Here is a 17,210-nt window from a genome sequence, read left to right on the forward strand (position 1 = left end):
AGTGATCATATCATATTGACATCTAATTTTACGCTATTGATTCAACATTTACTTTGTAAAATATCATGATACTCGTATTTACTACAGAAAGTCTTGATCTATACATAAAAGTACAAGCACAGATTAATCCATTAACATATCTTTACAATAGTTATTCTAGACGGTACTTTAAACATCATTCAGCATACAAAGCAATGTATTTTGAAATTACTATAAATCTTACTAATACTATTATTTGGATCAATTCTTTAATTAAAATTAATTTAATACTTTCAAGCATCTCATTTAATATTTGCTGTAACCTGTGACCCAACTTAAAAAACAGGTTTGTCATAATATCTTTAGCTAGAAAAAACAACAACAATAATAAAACAAAATAATCTTAATCATCAGCAGGATATCAGTATGTGCCACTCATACAGCTTTGGTTTCAAGTAAATTAAAACAGATACAGAAAGCAATTTACTAATTGAAGAGTGCTGAATGTGTATTTGAACCTAGTGTAATCTCAAAAACAAAACCTGAATTAAAACAATGATAAAACAATGAATAAAGTGAAGTCTCTGTCTGCAGAACCTCAATTTGCTATGTTAAAGATACTGTATGTAAGTTTTTGACTCTTCTTAAGCCAAAAAATAACATAATATGTTTGTAGATATTTAAGAAACATGTTATGTTTACATAGTTGTTTCTCTGAAAAGTAATGCTATAGCCAGTACTTCTACTCTGAAATGTGCGTTCCAGGCAGGTTCCAGGGCAGAGCTGCAGTACCCATTTCAACCAATAGCTGGCAATATTAAATACTGCAAAATGCTCTGTGAGGAATATTAAAACAAAAAAAAACAAAAAAACAAAGGTAATCAACATAACAAAGCTAATCACGTAACCAAAATGTGGCAAACCCGTGTGAGTGTCGAGTCTGAGTAGGAGGGAGCGGGAGAAACGGCTCTCTCCAATATTTTGAATTTGGACTGCAGTACCCATTTCAACCGCTAGCTGACAATATTACATTCTGCACCTTTAATGATATATGGTGTTAAAACAAAGTTTAAAAAGGTTTATATTGGCATAAATTACAAAATAACAACATTGAGTTTAAAAAGGTTTATAATAGCACATTTCACAAAAAACTCAATGAACTTAATTATGAGAGTACATTGCATTGTTTAATTAAGTACTATAGTACTAACTATACCTCATTTCACATCAAAATTTCATGAATTTCCAAGAAATTTCCTTTTTTGAGAATGCAAGACTATTTTAGAGAAATACAAATTACAAATCATAAGTATGTGAAATTGCTCTCATATTCACTCTCTTATTCATCTACACACTCCTCCTCCAGGATTTTAATGAGAGTTGCAAGTGTGCTATTTGGATCCAGCAGAGTCACTAGAGGGACATTCGCACCTCTATCACTGAGGATAATATTCTGCAGAGTCAAGGCTAACATTGAGTCAATGCCTAAATTGAAAAGAAGAACATCATCATTCAGCTCATCCATCTCAACACCAATCGTTTCGCTTATCATGAACCTCAGATAATCACGTGGTGAGGATGATGTCATGGGTTGCTTAGGGCTAGACATGTTTAGTCCATTTTTAACTGTGGCTTCCTCTCCTATTTTGTACAAGCGCATCTTTAGTGATTTGTTCTGACTGAAAATGTTATTCCAGTTGCTTTTAAAATTGAATTTGCATACAACCTGTTGAGGTTTGTTGATCAAGAGGCACTGCTCAAGACTTTCATGGATTTCTGGAATCTCCAAAAGCATGATTCCCTTTGCCTCCAGAAATCTTTGGATCTGGACTTTGTTCAACAAAAGGCCAAGATTCAAAGCCCCCCAATTAATGGACTGTCCAGAAAGCCCAATGTTTCTGCGATACTGACAGAAAGTGTCCATGAATGTATTAGCTGCAGCATAATTAGTTTGTAAGGCACTGCCAATGAAGGCAGAGATGGAAGAATAGCACACAAAGTAATCCAGATTGCACTGTATGGTAGCACGGTGAAGGTTAATCACTCCATTTACTTTTGGCCTGAAAACTTTCTCAAAAAGGGATCTGTCAAGATGTTCAATCAGCCCATCATGCAGGACAACCGCACTGTGAAATACCCCTTTGATAGGACTGGATGGAAATAGTTTTCCAATATTAACAATTGTCTGGTCCACTTGCTTGGATACAGAAACATCACATGGCAAAGATTTAATGACAGAACCCCAAAGGCGACTGACTTGACTTATCTCTTGTTGCATCTGAGGATTTGGATTACTCCTAGACAGAATGACAATGTTTCCTCCTCCTTTCCGGGCGATGAACTTTACAGTCTCAAAGCCCAACCCTGTTAGACCACCAGTGACAATATAGACTGAATTTTTCTGGAATAGTCTGTGTTTGGGTATCACTGGAATGTCAGACAGCTGGTTCTTGGCATCACTGTTCAGGACTATAATGGGTAAAATCTGGCATCTGAAGTATGATTCAGATTCTTTTACTGACAGAAGATCAGTGTCTTGAGATCTCACTCTTTGAACAGCAGTTGTGTCCAGAGAAAAAGACTTTCTGTCCAAACGCATGGATTTCAGCCAATGGTAGATTTTTGGCATTTGCATTTGCAGAGACCCTTTTTGCATTATTTGGGATATGAGAAGGGCATGGAAGCGGACTTCCTCCTTTGTACCTTGGAATGTTATAGTACTGAATGGAAATTCTATCTGGTTGTCACAGACAAGAACAACGTCTTTGATGCCTCCAACACTGCTAACTATTTCAGCGGTTTCTACATTATAAGGAGGTAGTAAAACAGCTCCCACAACCTCACTAAAATCACAAGACAGCTGATCAGCCTGAGTGCTCACTCTGACATTCCAACCTGATCTGTTTGCAATAGTGATTAGAACAGTCATCAAAGCTGAGTCAGGGACAGTGGAGAAAATACCCAGTTTCCTTTTCTGTTTAGATTTAGGTAAAGCCTCATGGAAGATCTTCCAAGCCAGTACCATGTAAGAGACACAAGGGATTTCATTCAGGAATGAAAGCCTTTTTGCTTTGCAGCAAACAGCTGCTGGGAGAACTACTTTAGAGGTACCAGCCACAGGGTAACAAGAGACAACATGATCACCAACTTTGAATTTGCTGACATCTTTACCCACAGCTGTGACAGTGCCACTGAAGTCAAGAGCTAAAAGCTTATGGTTTTCATTTGTGTGCTTGTTCCAATACAATGTCTTACCATAATTCAGGTCAGAAATGCTGACTGGAAAGTAATCTGATGAATGAACACAGATTTTACTGAGAAGAAGCTCAATATTTTTTCCTTGAATCAGTTTAATGGAATTGTCCATTTGAGTCGCTGAAACATTTGTCATTATATATGGGTCAGATGTTTGCAAGATGAAGTCTTCTTCATCCAACATGTGGAGGTTTCTTGAAGAGATTGCCATGGTAGGCAAAGATGTGTGGGTGATTTCGGGTTTGAGAATTTTGCCCTCCTTCACTACTAGCTCTGGATATTTGCTACAGGGGTATGATCTGAGGACCTGAACCAAAGCTTTGATATCTTCAGTAGTGGCAGAGCTCATGTCAATCAGCTGAAAGTTAAGTTCTGGCAACTCAGCTGCACATGCTCTTATCATGCCTGACAGAACAAACCCAGGGTTGATGTGGTCCACTTTGCTCCCAGACAACCTATAAGTTACTACTCTGATATCACCTGGGAAATTAAGTGTCTTGAGATATCTGACAAGCTTTTGGAAAATCTCACAAAAACTTGCCATAATATCCAAAACATTGTCTGAATCGAGAGAGGTTAGGTCTGCATCACCCCACATGAACAAAATATCCTGGAAGCATTTCTTTACACTTGAAATTTTCAGATTTGACAAAAGGAGTTCAACTCCATCTTCTAACAGTATGTTACCATTTGAAGAAGTAACGTATCTAGATGTTGGGTCCAAGTACTGTTGCAAAGCTTTAGAAATTCCTACCTGGTCTGAAAAGACCAGTGCCTTAATCTGTGTATCAAACGTGGCAACTTCAGAGTTGATACTGAAATCGTTGTGGAAAAAGTACTCCTTGACCACTTGGGAACGACTTCCTAGCATTCTGATCTTCACATGCCTGAGTTCAACTAACACCCTACCTTGTTTGTTGGCCAAGCAACCACAAATGTCAAAATCATCTTCTCCCACATGTATTGCTCTCAGATAAGCAACCATTTCCTCTTGCAATGGTTCAAATACAGTCAGGCTGCCTATTTGAGCAGGATATAGGGGTCTTGTTGATAGGTCATGCAGTATAGTTGCAGGAATAAGTTGCATGACATAATCCAAGACCACTGGGTGAAGGTGATAGTCATGTAATTGAGGCAGTAATTCCTCTTGGACCTTCACAATAGATATAGCCTCTCCAAATTCTTCCCCACAATAAACATCTGCCTTATTTCTAAAGACAGACCCATACTCAAATCCTATATTATTTAGATGCGTGTAGAGTTCTTCAGTAGTCATGTGGAATGTGCATCTTTTGGAAATACAGTCTAATGAAATGAACTGTTCTTCAGGCATCCTACCTGGTTTTGCTTCTACTGTGCCAAATGCATAGACTGCAGAAGTGGACTGTACTTTGAAGTTACATGTGTTATTGGCCAAATTATCTAAATGATCCAGCTGTATGTTAATATCTGGGGAATTCTGGGTGTAAACGAATGGACTCTGGAATGTTATGCTGAGCTGCAGAGAACTTAGTGGAACCTTAGGTTTTGCATATGCCATGTAAGTTGCTAAACCCAATTCTGCATAAAATGCCCCAGGAATTATGGTAACCCCACTGTGCTTGTGGTCCTGCAGGAAGGACACTGATTCAGAGGATAAATCACAGCTGAACATTGAACTGTCTGTACCCATTTGTGTCACTACTGGATGGTTGCCAGTGGGACAGATCGACTGCAAAGGTAAAGCTAAGACATCCATCTTCACACCATCAAACTGGTATCGTGGGTAGGGAATTGGTTCAGTCTCAAAACCTTTGTAGAACATTTCCCAGTCCACTTTGACCCCAATCTCAAACAATTTTGAAACAACAGCGAGCATTGTCTCATGATCTTTATCAGGCAGCACTGAGGGAATCAAAGTGAAGTCTTTTCCCAGAGTCTCGGTAATGTATCTCTGCAAAGATCTTCTTGGGCCAATTTCAACAAATATCACATTACTTTTGTTTTCAGCTGCAGACTTTACAGCTTGTTCAAATTTTACTGGCTCTCTGATATTCTTTGCCCAATATTCACCTGTAATAAAATCTGAGGAACACAAACTAACACCTGTCACTGTTGAGAACAATTCTGTCTCCAAATTATGTGCCTGCAATGAGCCTATACTCTCTTTCACTTTTGATAAAATGGGATCCATCTTATGACTGTGGAATGCTGCAGGTACATCTAAAATGTGAAGGAACAAATCTTTTCCACTGGCTGAGTTGCTCAAATTCTGTTGCAACCTGTCAATGTCATCTGCATCTCCTGAGAGGGTGCATGACTGAGGGCTGTTATAAGCAGCCAGGCAAACCCTTCCCGAATAAGATGGGAGAATTTTCAAGACTTCAGAAACAGCCATATTACTGACTACCAGCATCTTCCCTCCAGTCACAGTGCTTTGCAAAGAACTGCGATAGTGGATAACTTTCACTGCATCTTCAATTGATAACAAACCAGAACAATGAGCTGCAGCAACTTCTCCAATAGAGTGCCCCAAAACAGCATCAGGACTAATGCCCCAATGTTTCAGAAGTTTGACAACAGCAACCTGAATAGCAAACAGCAGAGGCTGGACAATATTTGGATCAGATGGCTCTGTACTTTTCTCAGATTCACTTTCCAGCATCTCTATCAGATTCAGACTTCTATAGCTTTGTAACAGAGTTTCAATCTTCACGATTTCCTCTCTGAAAACTAGCTCTTGTTTTAGGAGCTGCTTGCACATACCCTGATATGTCACACCATTTCCACAAAACACAAAAACTAGCTTGGAGTCTGTTTTTGATGGTACAAGCTTTTTCTCCACAGCAGCAGTGAGTTTCTCTTGCAGATCTGTCAGTGATGACGTTTGAAATACTTTTCTGTATTTGTGCTTCAAGTGACTTCTTCTACATGCGGATGTGTACAGTAAAAACTGGAGATCTGATATTTTCCCTGCTCTGATCTGTTCTGCTGTATCTTCAAGTATGTTTTTCATGGACTTTTCGGAGGCTGCAGAGACCACAAAATACTGATGAGATTTGCTGATCAGCTGGGCTTTTGTTTTTTTTGTCTGCACATATTGTCTGACAAATGCATGTGCATTTGTTCCACCAAACCCAAAGTTATTGATTCCTGCAGACCTCCCTGCTCTGCAGTCACTGATCCATTTTTCCGCTGTGGTGGGGATTTTCATATTGAGAGATTTGATGTCTATGCTGGAGTTTTCCACAGAGTAGAACAATGATGGCACAATGGTTTCATGCTGCATCATCAAAAGAACCTTTATGAGCCCTGCAACACCTGCAGCAGATTCTGTGTGTCCAATATTGCCTTTAACAGACCCAATGATAAGTGGCCCTGACTTCTGAGGTCTTGGTTTGGCAACGACTTTTGAGATACTACCTGCCTCTATTGGATCTCCAACTGGAGTCCCAGTTCCATGTGCCTCGATATACTGCACACTAGTCAGGTCAGTCTCTGTTGAGTAGATTTTTCTAAGCAGCTCCTTCTGCTGTACCATGGATGGTTTGGTGATTGGACTAACACTGTGGCCATCTTGATTTACTGCAGTTTTGCTGATGATACCCCAAATATGATCATGGTTTTCGAGAGCCTGTCAAAATACAGACAATACAAGGGTGTTTATTGCAATAGTTTATCATAAGGTACATTGCTGTCCTAGTGCTGTGTATATATGTGGCAATCTTTTTATTACTTTTTTCAGAGGCTTTAATAGAACGACACCACATCCTTCACCTCTGCCATATCCGTCTGCTTTGCTAAAGAATGGTTTACTCGTTCCATCGGAGGAGATCATTCTTGCCTTGGAGAGAGCCACAAAAATGGTCGGCTCCAAAATACAGGTCACACCGCCACACAAGGCCATATCACAGTCTCCTGTTGAGTGGAACACACATAACCACACAACTTAGGGGAGGGGAGGGGAGGGGAGGGGGGAAAGCCTTATGGCTAATAAAATTTAGGAACAAGGAGTTATAGCTTGTCTTGCTTCATCACCATTTTTACTTAAGCACATAAATAAATTGATGGAGACAAATATGTGTATTGAAAGATGATTTTTCACAGACATTTTTTATTTTTTTTGCACACAATTATAAGATAGTTTGGAGGTTTATTTTTCCTTCTTTGTACGCTGAGCCACAGTTATGCTATTCATTTAGGCTTTAGTTTTACCATCTGCTGTAGGACTACTTTTCAAAAATACCATCTGCTAAAAAAAAAAAAATCAATTACACTAACTGCAAAATCTAAAATTGATATTTCTAATGGTACACTAAAGTAAAAAAAAAAAAATCATAAAACATCAAACATCTAATGTCTTTTGTACAGCACTATATTAGTACATATATGATAGTACACATATGATAATATATAAAATATCGAAAATCCTCATAAAATATGCAATTAAGTTGTTCCACAGGGTTAACATACATATTTTTGAAGACTACCTTGTTTTATGGCTTGACAAGCTAAGTGAAGGGCGACGAGGGATGATGAGCAGGCACAGTCAATGGACAGTGAGGGGCCAGTGAAGTTGAATATGTAAGAGATGCGGTTGGCAGCTATGCTCATAGCGGCACCAGTGGTACTGGTGTGGTCTGTGTTTACTGGATTGAGCCTCACATTTCTTAGCTCAAAGTCTCTGTTCATTAGGCCTGAAACAAGCAAACAAAAAACATATTAGACATGTTAGCTGGCGATATGCTTTTATCCATAGCCATTTACTGTATACCTACTGCAGTGCAACCTGAGGTTTCTACTGGAGGGGCATTGGATCATCGGCGTGAGGGCACACCCGCCCCATAAAAATCAGAGTCGGCGTCAGAGCAGATCTACTGGAGGGGCATTGGATCATCGGCGGGGGGGCACTGTCGTTTGATAAATATTTTTTTTGACGCATTGACAACATCATAGTAGCATGGAAATCCAGACCTAAATCTGAAAGATCTATATAGAATGACAATGAACTATTTAGACTTGGGTTTTTTATCTAAAAGAGGAACAGAAGACAGCGCTGAAATTTGCTGTTTTGCCGACCGGATACGGCAAGAGTCAATCAGCTCCAATGATCTATATAGGATGACATTCTACCCTAGAATGTTAGCTCCAATGATTTATCTATATAGATTTTCTTCAGAAAACGAGTTGGACATCAACACACAAATGTCTGCTGGTTAAATCTTTTGGCGGTTGTCCGGAGCTAGCATTCGCAGAAGAACCCACAAAACACATAACATACACCTAGGTACTGGTGGTCGTGTGGGCCGGAGTATCTAAGTCTGCTGATTGACGAGGCAGCGGAGGTCTAAACCATTTTCGTAAATCCAATTTTTTTTTTTTTTTTGAAATTTTTAAAAAACAACTGTCTATAATATAGACGGACAAACTGTTCTTCAACTTGAAATGGATTTTGCGCACGCGCTGGTGCTGCAAATCAAATGTAGCTAACAAGTTTACTCGGCGACCAATAAGCATTCACCATGACGAAGCCTAGTAACGTGCCATGAACAACCAAAATTATGCATTTTCCCCATTCTTTTTATTTTATTTAATTTAAGTTAGTTTTAACATTTAATATTAAAATAATAACTAAAAGGGATTTTTTTTTTTTTGGGCCACGCCATGGCCTGTAGGAGGGGCATCAATGACCGCTAGTGGGGGCACGGCCCTCGAATGCCCCACCACAGCACCGGCGCTGATTGAAAGTGAGGGGGTACATGCCCCTTTCAGATTTTTGAGTCAAGTGGATTTTGAATGCAGCTTCCAAAAGACAAAAAATAGCAGATTCATATTTTCTATATTTGATACAATCACATTATCTAACATAAACTATGATGGTGAGAATCGAGATATTTAATGATATAGTTAATGCATTTGAGAATGTTTCTAATAAGAAAGGAAAAAATAAATAAAACATAAGTGTTGTTGTGGCTGCTATGTGTCACATGACGACCCCCCCCCCCCACACACACACACACACACACACTCACTCACTCACTCACTCACACTTGTGCACCCTAACAAATAATGAATGCATGACGCCCCGGCTCCGACAAGCAATATTTCAGTTACGAGCCCTTAGCTGTAGCCCCCTCATGTGCTAATTGTACTGTGACACAAAGGAATTAAAGCACAAGCACATATATTGAGGTCAGGACAAATTCGATCCCTTTTGTGAACTGGGGAATTACAGAGAAAATCGATGTGCTATTTAGCAAGGCATCTTAACCAGAGGTTGCTTTGAAGGTACTTCCCATACAGTAAGTGCATATACTTTTTAAATGGGATTCAAAAGACACCAGAATTCACTGTTTTTTATTTAACTTGTATATTACCCAAAAATACTCCAGTTTGCGTTCCACTGGCCTTTTCCATTGGTATCCCAGCATCCTCTAGGGCCCTGTAGGTGCACTGCAAGAGAAGTTTGTGCTGAGGGTCCATGGTGATTGTTTCAGCTTTAGTGATGCCGAAGAACTTGTGGTCAAACTCATTCAAGCTACACAGAATAAAAGATAAATAATGGGGTTATTGTTTTTTGGAGTTTAGATACCACAGGCATATTTCAACCAAGAAGGACAATTCCATCATCACTCATCCTTCACGTGATGTTATTGCAAACTTGTATGATTTATTTTCTTCAGAAAAACATGACAGATGATACTTTGAAAGTCAGTGGGCTCCAAACGTCCTTGAACCTCATTGACTTTCACTGTGTGGAAAAAAAATAAATATAGCAAAATAGCATGAAAGGTTTGGAACAACATTAGTTAAGAACAACAATCTTTTTTGACTGAATGATCTCTTAAATTACTATTTATTCCATCGGCATAACTCTGAAAACAAAACAAAGAAAACAGCTGTGCTTGAGGATATTTTTTTTTTTGCCTTCTACCAACTGCTTCAAACAAAACGTATATATCAGTGGTCGCCAACCTGTCGATCACGATTAACTGGTAAATCTTTACCACTGTCCCAGTAGCTCCAGAAAACAACAGAAAAAATAAATACAAAAAATACATTTCTTCAGCCTTTGTACAGTATTTTTCGTATTTATTTTTCTATTATTTTCGGGAGCTACTGGGACAGTGATAAAATATACTGCACATCATGCCTGAGTCTGTAAACAGGACTTTAACAGAGGCCAGAGACGCTGAAGATGGACACAAAGAGGAGAAAATACTGTAGTAGGCAGAGAACAAGCTCACTGTTCACGATGCTCGAAATATAGGAGAAAATATAAATATAGAATTGGGGTTGAAGGGTTATATTTGTTTACAGTGGTAACCAAGGAAACACTGTATCGCTGCTGTTACATAAGCACCACCCTCTCACAAATTCAATTTTCACAGTGCTAAACAATCAAACACTCAACCCCTTCTTTTACATAAGCAACACCATCTGCCAGAATAAAGTCAGACATCTCATTCAGAACAACTGCTGTTGTTGTTTCGTGCAAGCATGTTTTATGTAGTATAATTTGGTTTGAATTTTGAATAAAATGCAGTGCTTGCCTTTAATTTCATGGCCACAGATATTTTTAAGGCCAGTTACCTTGATATGACTGCTAATGCAACGTAGCATGGTGTAGCATCTTGGTTTGGATTAATTTTAAGGCAATTTACCTTAATATCAAGCACACACATATTTTTAAGGCCAGTTAGCGTGTTATAGAGTAGATAAACAATAAATATTTTAGCTTGAAAATAATAAAAAAATTTTGAAAACAAAAACAAAACAAAGGGGTTCTTAATAAAAAATTAAAAAACAAAAACAAAACAAAACTAATCAACTTGTTACTGTCTTTTTCTATAGTGCATCACTAATTAAAGTACTAAATAAAAGGCCTCAGATTGGAAGTACAATCTGGGTTGTCTTTTTCTATCAGTTTTTCAATAGGTAGATCTTGTCTTTCATAAAGACCGAGGTCAGGGATCTTGGGCTAAAAAAGCTTGGTGACCCCTGGCGTATATCATTTAGTGATGGAGTGTGCAATGAAATAGCCAAACATCACACAGTCTGTTTACTAGTTCTACCTTGGAAGTGTTCATTAGATGTTTTTCCACTGCTGCGAATAAATATAGCTTCTCAACCTACACATGACAGTTACCAATTTAAGTACTGTAATTCACATTTATTTGTATAACACTTTTTCACAATACAGACTAGGCTAATTTTGACTTACTATATAGAAATAAGTTGGAGCCAATTTACAAAGAGGCACCACTTAGGCAATGGTCTCTTGCTACACATTCTCACTGAGTGCTAAACGCCCCTAAGAATGAAATCCTAGAACCAAACCTGATCCCACCAGAGGATGACTAAACAACTCCAAAAACAGCATTACCGTCTTCACTTACTACAAGCCTTTGACTATATTTCTTTCATACATGTACAAAAGATATTGAAAATTCTTAGTGAAAGAAGTTTCGCTTTAATGAGTTAACATTGATCTTTAATAAAAACATTTTTTAGATTAGTGCTCTCAAAATTAGCACGTTAACACATGCAATTAATATTTCCAGTTTATGTAGGAGCGGAGCTAGGGTGGGCCTCCCCACTCACAACTGCTGATTCTGTCTCTTTTTTCTTGACAAGAATTGCAATTATTTAATCAATCAAGGCTACGTCTACATTAATCTGGATGCATTTGAAAACGGCATTTTCGTTTTAAAATCCTGTCCATCCACACTAGTGTTTTCAAGCATTTTCTGAAAGTGTCTCACCCACACTGAAATATCAGAAAATGTTAAATTCGCTTTCTGCGTATGTGTAAACCCTCAAAAAAGCTCACTGCAGATGATACACACAGAACAGGCATGATACGTTTTCATGCAGTTCTTCTGACAGGATGAATTTTTTTATGAAAATAACTCACCATTCACTGACCTGTCCAGGTCACACTCACAATTGTATGTCTGATCTAAAATGCAACTGTCCTCATGTTTTGCTGCAAATAACGATCATGAGTAAATTTGCTTTCAACTTTGCAGGACTGTAAAATGAAGAGTGTACAAGGTAACACATCTGCAGCAATAGTGTGAAAGTGCATTGCACATAACGTATATACACGGATATCTATTGGTATAAAATCGTCACATGACTAAACTTGCATCATTATTTTTAAAAGCCTCCATTTTCACAGTTCACACTACAACGCGAAAACGGCATATTCCAATTTATCCACTTTGGAGAGCGTTTTCAAAAAGCTAAATTTTCCTCGATTAAAAATGCCATCTCAGTGTGGACGGAAGGCCAAAACGGGGAGAAAAAGATGCATTTTCAAACGAAAACTTATTAGTGTGGACAAGGCCCAAGAGATTTTTCAGACATGCACTCCACTTTGCCTCAGCGACAGGTGCTAGTCAAACGTAGTGATTGGAAGTCCGGTTCCTTTCAGTGAACCTGTTCTTCTGGACAGTTCGTTTCAATGAACCGGTTCAAAAAAACGGTTCATCGGTTCTTTTATGCTCCAACGTAATGACCTCATTCGCGATAACGTAATGATATCAAGTCTACACATTCAAATATATAAAGTCAGTAATCATAATTTCAGTCAGTTAAAACATCATAATCACGATCTGAAAAGTTTACAAAGTTTTGCAACTAAGCACCCAAATACAGTAACAGGCAGTGATGTGCATACAAGGATTTAAGACTTATAGATATAAAGTAAATAAATTAGTTGTCCCAAAGCCTGGTAGCAAACCATAGCCCAGCAGAAGGCCAGATGGCCAAGAAGGCCCTCATTATTTAGCTGACTGTGCCATGGGAAGAGGAAATACCAGCAGCGTACAAGTTCAAGCGGCTCAAGTACTCTGATCTGGCGGTGGAGTGCAGAGACAAGGGGATGGACCAGGACCATCCATCCTGTAGAAGTTGGATGCAGGGTCTTCGTGGGACAACTGGGGTAAGCCTGATGAGAGCCATCAAAGAGCTGGCGGAGGAGGCAAAGAAGGCAATCTACTGGTTGTGGCTACGGAGGAGGAACAGGAATTGGGGCTCGGTATCCCAGTGAGGGCAGCTGCAGGGGGTGGCGGGTAGACATCCCCATAAGCCACTGCCCCCCCAGTATTTAGACCCCCTTAAATTTTTCACTCTTTGTTATATTGCAGCCATTTACTAAAATCATTTAAGTCCATTTTTTTTCCTCATTAATGTACACACAGCACCCCATATTGACAGAAAAACACAGAATTGTTGACATTTTTGCAGATTTATTAAAAAAGAAAAACTGAAATATTACATGGTCCTAAGTATTCAGACCCTTTGCTCAGTATTTAGTAGAAGCACCCTTTTGATCTAATACAGCCATGAGTCTTTTTGGGAAAGATGCAACAAGATTTTCACACCTGGATTTGGGGATCCTCTGCCATTTCCTCCTTGCAGATCCTCTCCAGTTCTGTCAGGTTGGATGGTAAACGTTGGTAGACAGCCATTTTCAGGTCTCTCCAGAGATGATCAATTGGGTTTAAGTCAGGGCTCTGGCTGGGCCATTCAAGAACAGTCTCGGAGTTGTTGTGAAGCCAGTCCTTGGTTATTTTTTAGCTTTGTGCTTTGGGTCATTATCTTGCTGGAAGGTGAACCTTCTGCCCAGTCTGAGGTCCTGAGCACTCTGGAGAAGGTTTTCATCCAGGATATCCCTGTACTTGGCCGCATTCAGCAGTCGTCCTGTCCCTGCAGCTGATTTTTAGCAAACTCCATGCGGGCTTTCTTGTGTCTTGCACTGATGAGAGGCTTCTGTCAAGCCACTCTGCCATAAAGCCCCGACTGGTGGAGGGCTGCAGTGATGGTTGACTTTCTACAACTTTCTCCCATCTCCCGACTGCATCTCTGGAGCTCAGCCACAGTGATCTTTGGGTTCTCCTTTACCTCTCTCACCAAGGCTCTTCTCCCCCGATAGCTCAGTTTGGCCGGACGGCCAGCTCTAGGAAGGGTTCTGGTCGTCCCAAACGTCTTCCATTTAAGGATTATGAGGCCACTGTGCTCTTAGGAACCTTAAGTGCAGCAGAAATGTTTTTTGTAACCTTGGCCAGATCTGTGCCTTGCCACAATTCTGTCTCTGAGCTCTTCAGGCAGTTCCTTTGACCTCATGATTCTCATTTGCTCTGACATGCACTGTGAGCTGTAAGGTCTCATATAGACAGGTGTGTGGCTTTCCCTAATCAAGTCCAATCAGTATAATCAAACACAGCTGGACTCAAATGAAGGTGTAGAACCATCTCAAGGATGATCAGAAGAAATGGACAGCCCCTGAGTGTCACAGCAAACGGTCTGAATACTTAGGACCATGTGATATTTCAGTTTTACTCTTTTAATAAAATCAGCAAAAATGTCAACAATTCTGTGTTTTTCTGTCAATATGGGGTTCTGTGTGTACATTAATGAGGAAAAAAAATAACTTAGATTATTTTAGATAATGGCTGCAATATAACAAAGAGTGAAAAATTTAAGGGGGTCTGAATACTTTCCGTACCCACTGTATATATATATATATATATATATATATATATATATATATATAAGCTACGCCCTCTTCTAAAAAACAATGCATAGAAAACAGCTCTTTTTTAGACACGCCCCAAAAATGACATTTTTTATACCAAAAGGAGTATAAAAACCAAACAAAAAAACCTTTTCATTTTTTGGGTCAGACAAAAGAGGAACCAAAAGGAGTATAAAAACCAAAAAAAAAAACCATAACATTTGCCCTTTAAGTCTCTCCCTCTCCTCCTCCTCCTCACCCCTCAGTCTCTTGGTGTGAGTGTGAGTGTGTATTAAACCAGGTTGGAAATAAACTTTTGGGAAAAGGGGATGCCTAGGAGCGGGGCTAAAGACATCTGATCTTGACAATTTAACCCATTCATTGATGTGTGCATTTTAGCCTATTCAAACTTTGATGCTTTTGCCTACGTTATTATTCAAATGATAAAAAAAAACTAAAAAAAAATTAATTTGAATAACAAAATAAAGATATAGAGCCATTTGTTGGTCACTGACAACAGAGTTTTATATAATTAATTTGATAATTAGGCTAATTAAAATATATTGAAAAAACATAAGAAATACTGATGTATACAAATTTTGAACTGCAAATGATAAGTTAACACTCATTTGAAATTGACTTATGACATACTATATCACTAGTCAGACAGGACTAGTTTTCTAAATAACAATGAGTTACAATTCTGATCATCCAACTTCTGTGATTTAATGTACGATTCAGACAGGAATAACACCTCTGTGGCAGTGCGTGTTTTCTAGATGTGGACGTTACAGAAGGACGTTTGCCTGTATTATGTATGGCGTATATGCCTTTCAATTAATTATGTATTTATATATTTAATTTTCATTTTAAAAGTATTTAAGTAAATTTCACATTTTAAAAAGTTGCTGTTTATAATAAACTTGCATAAGTGAGAAGAAATATTTAGATACGCATCTTACACTTACCTGACACTGATAATAAAATGGACAGTGTTTGCAGTTTTTTTCATGATTTGGCTCCATTTATTCATTTTATGATTTAATTTTTTCAGTGGCTGGTTTTGGGCATTAAAATCCCATTCTGGCCCTGACTGCAGGTGCATATTGCTCACAAAGAGATGTACCTTTAATTTCACCGAGATGATTGCTCACTAAAAATCTAATCAAGTTTTCATTTCAGGTTTGATCTTGACAAGACAAGGCAATATCTACATCCTACGCTTTAGAGCCTGGTTCCTCAACTCCGACCTTGGAAGGCCACTGCCCTGCAGAGTTCAGCTCTAATTCTAATCAAAGACACTTGAGCAAGCTAATCAAAGTCTTCAGAGTTACTAAAAAAATTATCTCAACTCTGCAGGGGTGGATTTGAGGAATCCTGTTTTAGGGGGTTTATTAAAACTCATTGGGCTCGAGGGAGGCAAGAGAGACGCTGCCTCCCACTGAAACTTTGTTTACTAACTGCTGCTGTCGCCGCTGTACCACCTCACCACAAAAACAAGTGAAATATACACTATACACTTTTTAGTCAATTTCAGAGTCTTTCAGAGACTGATTGATAAAGGTTCATGTATTATTAAATTTTGACAATTTTTGAACTTGAGAAACATAAGTGAACATCACAAGATCTTTTAAAGAGGGCAAATGAATTGAAGTCTTACCCATCAATAAGGGCTGCCTTTGCTGTGTGCATCTTTCCTGCTTTACTCTCATCTGGATCATACCATTGAGAGAGATTAAACCTATCATTTGGTATCTGAACTGCACAGTTCTCTCCATGAAGGAGGACTCTCCAGAAGTTTTCAAGTCCCTCACCTAAAATAGATGAGAACATACAATGTAAATACAATTCAGGCCAAAATCATAGCATAAACAAATAATGAAAGACTGTAAATTCATAACAATTACCTCCAGGAAAATGGCATCCAATGCCAACAACAGCGATTTCATCATCATTATCCATCACGGTTCATGTGCCGTGTGTAAATTCTTTTGAGTTTATAATCTATAGACAGCAAGCAGAAAATGAGACTCAAAGTGCTTCACATACACAGAGCACCCTTCCAGCAGAAAATGAGACTCAAAGTGCTTTACATAATCAAGAATACACAGTTAAATAAGCAACAACATTACAACCAATAAAACAAATACATCAAGCATAAGTATAAAAGACGCCCATTTAACACATTCAATAGAAAACAAACATACATTTGCAAAATAAACTAACTAAAAGCCAAAATAAAAAAAAAATGTTTTTAGCTTACTTTTAAAAATACTGAACTAACCACCCTAACAAATAACTGAAATTAATTCAATATCCATATTTAACAAAAATAATTAATGAATCATCAAAAATTACTTTTTTTTCCTTCTAGAACTGGATACCTCCAATCAACCTGTATTAGATGATCTTAAAGTTCTTGATGGCGTATAATTAACAAGAGAACTGTTAATGTAATTAGGTCCTTGCCCAT

At 38.4% G+C, this 17,210-nt stretch overlaps 1 protein-coding gene across 1 annotated transcript; it reads right to left on the bottom strand.

The window, feature by feature from the left end:
• Positions 1–1,127: 1,127 nt before the first annotated feature.
• fasn2 (fatty acid synthase 2) lies at positions 1,128–16,761 on the bottom strand. Its single transcript, XM_042721055.1, has 6 exons — positions 16,645–16,761; positions 16,398–16,551; positions 9,591–9,751; positions 7,704–7,910; positions 6,950–7,131; positions 1,128–6,847 (listed from the first exon to the last, which is right to left on the bottom strand). The coding sequence occupies exons 1-6, from the start codon at positions 16,697–16,699 to the stop codon at positions 1,319–1,321; spliced, it is 6,288 nt and encodes a 2,095-aa protein (XP_042576989.1). The 5' UTR covers positions 16,700–16,761; the 3' UTR covers positions 1,128–1,318.
• Between the last annotated feature and the right edge of the window lie 449 nt (positions 16,762–17,210).

This window comes from Cyprinus carpio, chromosome B3, assembly GCF_018340385.1.
Source record: "Cyprinus carpio isolate SPL01 chromosome B3, ASM1834038v1, whole genome shotgun sequence".
NCBI classification, from domain to species: domain Eukaryota; kingdom Metazoa; phylum Chordata; class Actinopteri; order Cypriniformes; family Cyprinidae; genus Cyprinus; species Cyprinus carpio.